The sequence below is a fragment of the Dreissena polymorpha genome, chromosome 4 (assembly GCF_020536995.1).
Source record: "Dreissena polymorpha isolate Duluth1 chromosome 4, UMN_Dpol_1.0, whole genome shotgun sequence".
Taxonomy (NCBI): domain Eukaryota; kingdom Metazoa; phylum Mollusca; class Bivalvia; order Myida; family Dreissenidae; genus Dreissena; species Dreissena polymorpha.
This window is the reverse complement of record NC_068358.1, coordinates 64,430,225-64,442,384: the sequence shown is the minus strand read 5'-3', so window position 1 is coordinate 64,442,384 and position 12,160 is coordinate 64,430,225. Positions and strand designations below refer to the sequence as shown.

The following is a 12,160-nucleotide window of genomic DNA, read 5'->3' as shown; positions in this document are numbered from 1 at the left end:
TCAAAAATCGAATTTAACAATATGTTCTTTAAATTTGAAATAAAATTCCTTATTTATTTGATATCTGTTTTGTATGTCCTTTCGTCATGGGCATCGGACTTTTAAATAATGTGCAAGTACGAGACATTGGAAGCTGTGAAATTAGGCCGTACTATAATTGTTGTATAAACTTACTTAAATAATCATTGCATATCGTGTAGTGTCGATAATAGAAAATAAGCCGCAATTAATTTAACATGAAATCATATGGTGTCAATGGTCTCAAACTAATCTCATCCAGTCATTCTAATTCATAGTAAATGTCATAGATGATTCAAACGCAGGGAAGGATAAATTAGATCTAATAAGCCACAAAGTAAAACGGCCGCTAATGATCTCTGTACATGTCTTCAAAGATCATAGTGTTTTTGTCAGTAGATGATAGACACAATGCGTATGATACATATTTATTCAGAGTGCAATTTTTACCACCTGCGTAAATTTTGTATATTTTTCACTATTACTGAATTTCTACAAATGAAAAGTAAGTTTCTCGTTAAGAAAATCACAAATCCGAAGACATTTGGACAACGTTGGTATAAAGGAAATAATGACAAAGATTCTGCGATAGCCATTTGGAACCGTTTCACAACGAAAAAAATCAAGCCGGAAATATGTCAGAAGCTATAACAGAACTTACACCCGAAGACGAAGTCCGTGGCGCCTTTCAAACGAAATGCAATCGTTCAGCAAATCTAATAATTGGACGTACATTTTGATAAGTGATAATGATGACTTAAAGAAAAATATGCACGATTCGATATTTGTGTTGTGCTCTTAAGAATGCAGCGATGCATCGATGTATTGCCATCGTCAGTGAGCCAGTTGATGCAACAATCCAACGATGTATCGCGATTGTCAGTGAGCTAGTGAATTATTCTTCTTCTTTACGACATTGCCTTTAATAAAACAACCATCTCTCTGGGAAAACGGGATTTTATGCATGTTAATAAAGTGTTGTCCCAATTCTGGACTGCGCTTTCCGTCTTAACTTGATTTTCGAAAAGAAAATACTTTCTGTAAACGAAAAATACCATAAAAGCGGCAAGTGTCGTCACTGATTATCTTGTGCGGTCTTAGCGCCGCTCAAAAATATACAAGGTGTCTTCTGGAAATCAACATGCATAGCATAAACAGAGATATATCAAACACGTCACTCTGTAAATAAATACGCTAAATAACTTGATTGCATAACGGATACTATTAAATCGTTAGGCTCGCGTTTCAAAACATTCAGTAAAATAAATGATAAACCGGTATACTATATACATGTATTGTGCGATGTAAAGTGCTTTTTCGCAGTTTTGCGAAATCGCACTTAAAATAATCTCTTACTAAACTGATGTATAAATAAAATTCAAATGAACCAGTGTTATCGTAATATATATTGTTAGGAGATGTACAAGGTTTCGAATCACGGAAAAGGTACGTTTTAATAATTTCATACCAAATACGAAATTCTTCTAAATTGTTTACAATGTCCTTCAACGTAAATATTACTAAATAACCTCTTAATTGTTTATTTAACAAATTCGTTAAATTTAGTAGTGCTATACACCGTATTGTAACGTTTGCATTAAGGTCATGATAACCTTATGCTTGCATGAAATAAACATTTTTTTTTATTTTGAAATGACACTCATCCTTTGACAATAACATACAATGTTTCTTGGAATGTTTTATTTCGAAAACGGATGTACTGTGTAGCATGTATGTCAACAACACTTGTATAAGGTTGGATGATCAATATATAAAAATAAATAATATCAAAAATTCTTACACAATACATTAAAATGAGTAGATAGTTTGTGAATATGAGAGTGGTTAAGTGTATGAATTATTTATTTATGTATGTTAAGTTGATTAAATATTAAGTGAGTGCATGGACGGACGGACTGAATAATGGATGGTTGGATAGATGAGTGACTGAATGAATGAACGAAAGAAGGAAACTATGAACGAAGCATTGAATGAACTTTAACCACGTAATAGGTGAACGTATTCTTGTAACATAGCATTGTAACTTACCTGAGGCAATCCAAACAACGTAAGTTCCCATATCTGATTAACACCTGAGGAATACAGTTCACGGTGTACTGAGCTTCATAGCTTATATACCGGAGACATGGTCCACAATAGACTGGCAGCAGAAAACAGCTCGCTGTAAGTTGTGTACTTTTTTCATGTTTAGACTGGCAAATGGACTACGAATTTAAAATGCGTTAAACCTTTTGCACCATATCTCATTACGGATGCAAAATATGCTGTGAAATAAATAATGGTAATTGTTTATATAAAATTCCATTTTTCTAGAAGCATATACTCGATTCCTTAATGCAAGTTCATATTAGCTTTCTCAAAACATTTCATTGACACAAAGAGGGCCTATGATAAGTATGCTATGTTTTATGAATATAAAGCGCAACTATGTTTTAATAAGTATTTTTTACTGAAGTAAGCTTTTTTTAATCCAATGTATCACCACCAACAGAAATGAAGATGTTGTTTTCATTATTAAATTAGGGCTAACCATATCAGAGCAGCTCACAATTCAATTCAGGGGATGAAATGATCGTATCGCAGTTAAAAAGAGCTATTAGCTGTACATGATAGGTAGGTCTATGAACAAGTAATGCTCACCATTTTTAACATAATTTCCGAACGCACATACGGGAATGTTTGTTTAATGATTATGAAATAAGTCCGCGTTTAGGTTACAACAATTATTTCTTAAACAAGCATTTACAAGTGATGAAATTCTATCAGTGTGGAATATATTGGGGATTGTCTTCACATAAATTAAATAATTGTGTCAAGGAAATTTTCGATTTTGGAATGGTTTCATTTTATCATTATGCAAAAATTTCCATTTCATAGATTAATGGCAGATGGAAAATACGAGAATGAATAACATGAAGTTCTCTTTGATAAAATAATGCAGTTTACCGCGTTTCTAAGATTTTGAGATGTCGGTTCATGAACTGTTTGTGGAGAAAGGTTCGTTAGGTAATTGGGACTTTGGCCGTTATGTATTTTCTGTATATTAGTTCGTTAAAATAATTTTAACTTTTGTCTAGACTTTGTCATTTAACTTCAGTATAAAGATTTCACAGTCAGACGGATCTGGTTAGGCCTGAGTCAACACGCACGGTTTTATTTTTGATGTTTTCTAATAATTTATTGTCTTACCATGTACCATCCCATACAATGCACGGGTAAGACTAACAAGATTTTATACAAAATTATTAACGTAAATCAAGAAATACAACCGTCCTAATACTGTGCCCTGAGGGACACCGGCACATACTTCTAATGACCGAGACTTTGCTAAGCCGACACAAAAATACTTTTTGGTACGGTAAGACAAGTAACTTTCTAGCCAATGTTGTGTATTTCCACTTATGCCATTTTGTTTAATTTTTCATTCATGAACGCGATGCCAAACTCGGTCTAAAGCCTTGCATATATCGTAGAATATCATACAATTTAGTTTATTGTCGTCAATATATCGAGGTATTTGATCAAATATATCATAAAGTTTATTAAGTTGACTTTTGAGTGCGCTCTTAAAAATCTCGATTGTTTGCAATAAATTAAATTATGTGCAATAAATGGTTAATAAGGGTTAATACACAAAACGCTCCATAAGTTTTCCTCAAACGCTTAAAATTGCATTTTTCCATAATGAAGGGATAGTACATTATTTTAATAATTAATTAAAGAATAAGCAAAACGGTTTTGAAAAAGACTTGCTTGTGTGCTTTAGAAGAGGATTACTGATTAATTCTTTACCAACAGCTTTGTTAGTTATTAAAATATTGATCATAACCATTATTTCATTTTCAGTTATAGACACATTTTTAGATAAATGAAAAGTGAGTAGGGACGGGAAAAACTCCTGCAGATTAGCCTAAATGTGGACATGAAAACAAAATCATTGTTTAAGCAAGTTGCTTTTTTGTTCATAAGACGTATTTATAGTTTCGTTCCATTAATGTCGACCGACTTTAGCGGCGGTATCACATACATCAGAGTGTGAGTGCGAGTGTATGAGGTGTTTTAACGCCTTCCATTAACTTTTGGTCTTTAGCGATTTTAAATAAATCAATGTAGTTTAAATATTGTAGATAAAGTGTTTCTTTGCATGTTAAATCATAGTTTTGACTTTGTTACCAGCGTTTTAAAATTCAGCCTAGTTGTTTGCAGATGGTTGTTTTTATAGCGGTAGCTTTAAGTCTGTCGCGTTGACGCGCAAATGTACGTATCATAGAATCGTATGAAGGTTTATTATTAGGACGTACATTAAATAGTTTAAATAGGATACATAATTTCGTAAGTTATAAAAGTTTGTTTGTGAATAAAGCAGTAGCATCATCTACACTTGTATTTGTTATAAAATTCCAATTTTCGATATAAATTAAATGGTTAAGACGTTAAAAATCAGCTCGTTTATACAACCAGACATGTCTCTGCATTTACTTATGACTAGGGATGGGAATCGTATCCAAAATCAGTATCCGGATAACCGTATCCGTTATCCGAATATATCCGGATATCCGTATTCTTTTGTAAGTAAACTACATAAGGCTGTTACTATCATCACAACACTGTGAATACGTTAATGTGCAGTGTTTACACAAGAAAAAACAATATAACGCATTTATATGATTTCTTTATTTCAATAATTTTATTTATAAGAACAATATCAAAGTCGCAAAATGCGTAATTTCTTTAAAAACACACACACACACACAAACGTCGTAAAACTAAAACAAAAGCATACTACGATATATACTGTATATTCTACATACATTTAATATATTCATTTCAATTTCATTTGTATTTTCTAAAATGCACTGACCTAAGGTTCTTGTTTATGAAAATAATTGCATCGACTAAGTCACTTTTGAGTCTGTTCCTTAGCTTGGTAAGTACCAAGCCGGCCGACGAGAACACGCGCTCAGACGGACCCGATGTTGCCGGAATTGCCAAAATACTTCGGGCGACATATGCCAGTTTGGGAAATAGCAATTCGTTTACTCTTTTTTTAACAGATAAATATTGATTTAATTAAAATACTTTTATTTGATTGGGCAGATATAATGTTTCCATACTGTTGCACCCGTCGATTGAAGCCAAGTAGCTAATTGGTGTCAATTGTCGGGAAGTTAGGACCATAAAACAAAACACGGAGGCGCGAGTTGGCAATTATGCAACTCTGCCATTATCACCAAGGTGATCGGGAACTGACTGGGGCTCTCGCTGAGCAACAACCGTTTAACGGATTTGTGTCAGTCTGTCAACGATGTCTGTCAAAGTGTGCACAATAACAGGGGTAATATCGTTGACTCAAGTATTCGGATCCCCTTTAACAATTCGGATACTTGACCGTTATTTGGATATCCGGATATCCAGATAATCGTTACAATCCCTACTTATGGCCGTAGATACTTCAATATCATTCAATATCGCAGCCATGGCATGGTGATCACCTACAGAATTATCAATTGATATTACCTCGATGTTCAATACAATTTTCGGAGACAATGATGGGACAAATTAATGTAGAAGTATCGGCTATGACTCTTGTTGCTTCATTTATAACGTTGCTTAAATTACACATTACCATTGACTGTTGAAGCGGGTACAGTGTTTAAGTTGGTCTTCGTTTATATCAAAAAGCATAATTACATTTTGGTTTATATTCAAGGTTTTATCAATATAAGTTTTAATGTCATTCCAAAAAGGTAATATCGAGGGTTGGGGACGATAAAAGCTGCAAAGTAAAGCGGAGAAGTAGCAAGTATTAATGTAAATTAATAAAAAATGAAAACGGGGACATTCTTACTCAAATAAACTCCGCGACAGTATAGACTCATTAACATAAATAAATAAGCCGCTGGAGTGAGGGTTTAAGCTTTTCGGTGAAAATCTGGGGTAAACCCTTAACACATAATCGAAACAACATCATTTAGATAAGTTTCCATGCACCATAAAATGTCAAAATTATACAGATTATTAACTATATAATCAAGTTTGTTGCGTATTTACCGCACGTTCAAGTGCAATACACTAAGTGCCTTGTAATCTGTTCAAGAATTTAGCTCAACAACCACTGACAACATTAAAGCGTCAAGACATTTATTTCATTGACAAGCGGTCGAATCGTGCGCCATTAGAGTAAAGCGCGCGAGAGCCCGAAAAGGTAAGAAATATTAATGCAAATTCGCTGGTTGAATCCACGTGTAAACTATTTTTTTACAACAACAATATTAACTTGATTTAAATAACCCCACACTTATTCGGTAAAATGAAATATCGTTACCCATTCGGTAAAATATTGAAACAAATGCATACAGGTACATGACTGAATGGCCGTGAGGTAGTATACAAATGTATTACATTTCGTGTAACTTCTTAAAATATGCTGAACAGTACTAATAATGTACATAAAACAATAAGGATAAGAAAAAGAGAAAGAAACGTATTGCAGATGAGGCAGTTGGATAATATAGGTCTAGTAAAACATTAAAGCCTGTTGTTAGTTTTTTATTAGCATAAACAACAATGTACAGTGTTTTTATTATAATTGACAACACTACAAGTGACAGGATATTTGAACCGGCATTTCACACATCGACTGTTACATATAATTTCTTGAAAGCGAACCGTATAAAAAGTATAAAGTAAAATGTGCATAGTCGGGCAAAACTTACTAATATGATTTCTAGGTTTGCATTAAAGAAAGCCTAATAATCTGGCAGAAAGAAAATAATACCGGGCACTTACGGACATATCAATATTGTATAGTTAAACTGGAAAGAACGGGACAAATGAAGACATGTATCAAGAGCACAATCAATTTGATGATATTCCATGCAAGACAAAAACATAAATAGTCACACGGAAATTAGTTGTATTTAGCTAACCAAACTTTCATTTGCGGAAATACACTACGCAAGTCGAAAACGCCTGACAATTTACGGATGAGGCACTACGCTCAATGAGAAATGATGGCAATCTCTACATCATGCATAACAGACAATATTTCAGCAATCAAAACATACAAGTGTTATAATTGCACTTTCACCATAGTGCTTCCTCACTCAGATGAATGGCGGTATCCGCGCTATGTTTCGAAAGAAATAAATTAAATGCACGCTCATCTATAATTGGTCAAATTACTATTATACAGTAAACAGTACACAATCCAAAGCAAATAAAAAATACATGTTATGCCATAAACTCCACAATATACGCTTATTCAAAGGAAGAACGCCCACCAAGAAACGAAGACAATACGATGTGTCTTGGTGTAGTCGCATTTGTAAATTATGTTGTTCTACAAGAAAACATGTGTTTCGTCGATTCATTTATTACTCATTTCGCAATATATCCCATCACCTTCGAAGCAGAGACACAGTAAAGAGTTCACAAGACTAATACTTCGTGGGAGAGGGCATTCTACACTACCGTACTATTTAATTCTCGACGAATAAGGACATGTTGAAAACATCAAAACACGTATGCACCCTGTTCGTAACATGTTTACTTCAATCAGCAATCTTACATCTCCTATATGAGACATTATAATGTAGCAACACGTTGTATATGTTGTGTTTTGTTGTTATTTGCCTCACTAACAAACGCACTATGCATAATTAAGTATGAAAGTATGTAAATTGTCATTATGTAGGTAAGCACAATATTCTCCTATGCGCGTCAACATGTCCTATATTTTAATACGCCCAAAATTTGTTGAGCATCACAAACACTCACTTCACCTTGATTACACATATACAATATTCTACCATTTCGAGCTAAGTACCTATTTCGATTGATAAGTAAATATTCGATGAATTATTAAATACATCTTAATAAGTATAATACATTGTATTAAAAGAATTGCAATAGAAGCGGCAGATTTTAAGATTAAAACAGGAGGAGAGAAAGCAATCTTATTATCATAAAAGCTTAATTTGCATAAGTGAATAACAACGTAAAATTACCGATGTAAAAATACGTAGGGGTAAAATGTTTCAGTTACAAACCAATTAAATTATTATCGCAATTTCCATATGATTACCTCCACGCCGTATTCTTCGTTTATACAATTTTCATAAACATTTTTTTCAATGGCAATGTGGAGCTGGTGTTTAAGGCACACACAACATTCTGTGTATCAAAGTGCGAATCACAATCAATAAATACGAATGTGGCATTACTTGCTTCAAGTCATAGTAAGATCACAGTACTTCATCAGTAACAATAATTATGTCGTGTGACTATATGTCTTGACTATATTAGTCAACTGGCAATACGTGTGGTTTAATATCGCATTTAAAGAGGATAACTATCGCGTCTTTACATGGTTTAATTTCGAATTTAAACGTGATTTAATATTGCGAATTAAAAATACTTCCCTCCATTCTATTTATACATTTTGTGAAAAGAAGACATGTACGAATGAACGTTTTGAGGTGACACAACAACCGCTGAAGACTTGCTCATGTTTAACAAATAATTTGCGAACAAAAAGTAGACTTCAAAAAACAAAGAAATAGCATATCAGGCGAAAAGTTGCCTTTAGATTAGAAAATGCAAAACAAACGAAAACTATTCACAAGTTGGGAGTATAAAGGGTAGGGTATTGTTTTCTTTCGACTTGTAAAAGTGTTATCGTTTTGCATAATGACATGCTTTAGTTTTAGCATGTTGAACCAAAATATGTCCATTATTGTTTTACAAACGCATTGGTTTCAATGACTCACATATTGAGGTCAAGGTATACTGCAAGTGTTTTATACCATATATAGTTTGCTGTATATTGACAATCAGTTTGAACTTAAACCTGCGCTAGGTCAACCCTTGAACACCAATTATTCGAAATCCAAGAATCACACCCGAGCCAGTACTTATTTGTCTTTGATAAAGCACTTTTCCTGAAGTTCTGATGAAATCGTTGACGATGCTAGTTATAATTGAAAATAAGGAATTTAAACTGAAAGTTGATATTTGCAATATGATATTTGTATTAAGGCATTTGAATAATGATAGTTATATTATTATATTTCTTCATTATATTTTGATATTTTCCATATGATATGTGCAGTTTGATGTTTGAATAATGATGTTTTCATTGTGCTTTTTTGCATAAAGATATTTTTATTTCAAATCAGAGTTGTTTTGCATAGGAAGTGGAACATTCTCTTTATATGAATAATACAACAGTTCTTTTATTTTTGAACCATGCCAAATAACTTGGTATGTCATCATGTACTATACCTTCCTCAGATTGTATAGGCACGAATGTTCAAGGAAATGTGGCAGCTCTGCATTTCGCTTTACAGCATGCTTCAGATAACACTTGTCTTGCAGTATTTGGCCGATAGCCTTCACGAAGTATGGCAGTAAGTATTATAAATGACTGTAACAACCTGGCATTTTACAATACAACTTTCTGATACTGACATAGAGCGCAGGTTCCTATAGTAAATATATATCCATATTTTGTATTCCGAATTTAACAATCTTATTTATTTTAAAAAACATGTGTTTTTTTATTATAAATATGATACATTTGCAAAATTTTCTAACGTATAACACACTTCACACTTTATTTTATATCTTTTTTTCCTTGCATTAGTAAGTTTGCGTATTTGATTTATTGTGTATATTCATTCGTTAAGAATATTGTTAAAATGTTTTTTTTTTTAATTCTATCATAATTACTTTTCACACATTCGACTGAGCATGACGTTTTGATGTATACAATTCAATATATTATGCCAGACTGTATTTGTCATCTTAATAATGCACGTGTATTCCAATAAGTCAGTTTGTGTCATTTGAGCAGCTTCCCTAATTTTCGAGATTATTTACGTGTAAGCAAGTTAGAGTAAATAATGAATGAATTGATTTATCAACCCTTATGAATTGTAAAAATGATTTAGCACGTTATGTGTATCAATGATAAAAGTGTGTCAAATGCTAATGGTTCTTGTGCGAGGACCTATTTTTGTAATCGATCATCATTGTAACGGCTGTATGAACTTAATGCATTACATTTGAAGTGTACGTGGCTAAATTCGTAAAGTATTTTAAATACACACGTTTAATAAGATTCAACTCTTAGCCAATAGTGCATTCATTGTTAACACATGAGAACGATACACTGTGATCAGACGTTATCAACATGTATGATACCGAAAAATATGCAGTTTGTTTTCGATAGACTTAGAATGATAATTAGTGTGGGTTACTCTGGGACACACCATGTGCTGGCCCTAATGTTGTGAACGTAGGTATACTGAGATCGAACACTGTAAATACGTGTGATTCATAATATAAAAAAAATCATTAAACAAGCTACATTTATAACAGGACTTACATCCAAAGACGAAGTTCGTGGCGTCTTTCAAAAAAAGCAATCGTTTAGAAAATCTAATAATTTGACGTACATTTTGATACGTGATAATTTTAACGTAAAGATAAAGATGCACGGTGCGATATTTGTTGTGTGCAACCATGCAACGAGGTATCGCCATTGTAAGTGAGCCAGCAGATTCTCCTTCTGCTTTAGGGCATTGCTTTTAATAAAATTAGTATCGCTTTGGGAAAATGGGATTTAATGCATGTGCATAAAGTGTTGTCCCAATCAGGGACTGCGCTTTCCGTCTTAACTTGATTTTCGAAAAGAAATACTTTCTGTAAACAAAAAATACTATTAACGCGGCAAGTGTCGTCACTGATTATCTTGTGCGGTCGAAGCGCCGCTACAAAATATATCATGTGTCTTCTGCAAATCAACATACATAGCTTAAACAGAGATATATCAAACACAGCACTCTATAAATGACTACGCATAATAACTTGATTGCATAACGGATACTTTTATATCGTTAACCTCGCGTTGAAAACGTTTTGTAAAATAAATGATAAACCGGTATACTATATACATATATTATGCGATGTAAAGTGCTTTTTAAGTGCTTCTAAAATACGAAATTCTTCTAATTTGTTTACAATGCCCTTTAACGTAAATATTACTAAATAATCTCTTAATTGTTAATTTAACGAATTCGTTAAATTTATTAGCGCTATACATCGTACTGTAACGTTTACATTAATGTCATGATAACCTTATGTTGCGAAATCTTGCATAAAATAAACATTTTTTATTTTGAAATGACACTCATACTTGACAATAACATACAATGTTTCTTGGAATGTTTTATTTCGAAAACGGATGTACTTTGTAGCATGTATGTCAACAACTCGTGTATAAGGTTGGAGGATCAATATAAAAAAACTAAATACTAGCAAAAATTCTAACACAATACATTAAAATGAGGAGATAGTTAGTGAATATGAGAGTCGTTAAGTGTATGAATTATTTATTTCTTAATAAATGTTCAGTGAATTGAATATAAAGTGAGTGCATGGACGGACGGACTGATTAATGGATGGATGGATGGATAAATGGATTGATGAGTGACCGAATGAATGAACAAAAGAAGGAATCTATGAACAAAGCATTGAATGAACTTAAACCACGTAATATGTGCACGTATTCTTGTTACATAGCATTGTTACTTACCTGAGGCAATCCAAACAACGTAAGTTCCCATATCTGATTAACACCTGAGGAATATAGTTCACGGTGTACTGAGCTTCATAGCTTATATACCGGAGACATGGTCCACAGTAGACTGGCAGCAGAAAAGAACTCGTAGTGAGCTGTGTACTTTTTCCTGTTTAGACTGGCAAATGGAACACGAATTTAAAATGTGTAAAACCTGTTACACCATATCTCAATACGGATGCAAAATATGCGTATGTGACATAAATATGTTAATTGTTTTAATAAATTTCCATTTTTATAGAAGCGTATACTCATTCTTCAATTCAAGTTCATTTTAGCTTTCTCAAAACATTTAATTTCCTCAAAGATGGCATAAGATTAGTATATTAGGTTTTATGAAATATAAAGCGCATCTATGTTTTAACAAGCAAATTCATTGAATTTATATCCCCCGTCAATATGCTTCTGGACACAAAAGCGCTATATATGACACTCAAAAAAGCATTTTTCAAGATACAAAGGGCCATAACTCCCTTA

General features: G+C 33.0%; 1 protein-coding gene across 2 annotated transcripts in view; it reads right to left on the bottom strand.

The window, feature by feature from the left end:
* The window catches only part of LOC127876279 (xaa-Pro aminopeptidase 1-like), a 121,803-nt gene extending 110,120 nt beyond the window's left edge, over positions 1 to 11,683 (bottom strand). The window contains exon 1 of one of the 2 annotated variants that reach the window (XM_052421389.1): positions 11,639 to 11,683. In XM_052421389.1, the coding sequence (XP_052277349.1) occupies positions 11,639 to 11,669 (31 nt within the window). In that variant the 5' untranslated portion in view covers positions 11,670 to 11,683. Of the gene's footprint in view, positions 1 to 2,067; positions 2,125 to 11,638 lie in introns of those variants that run through there. The other variant, XM_052421388.1, reaches the window with a different exon arrangement.
* Between the last annotated feature and the right edge of the window lie 477 nt (positions 11,684 to 12,160).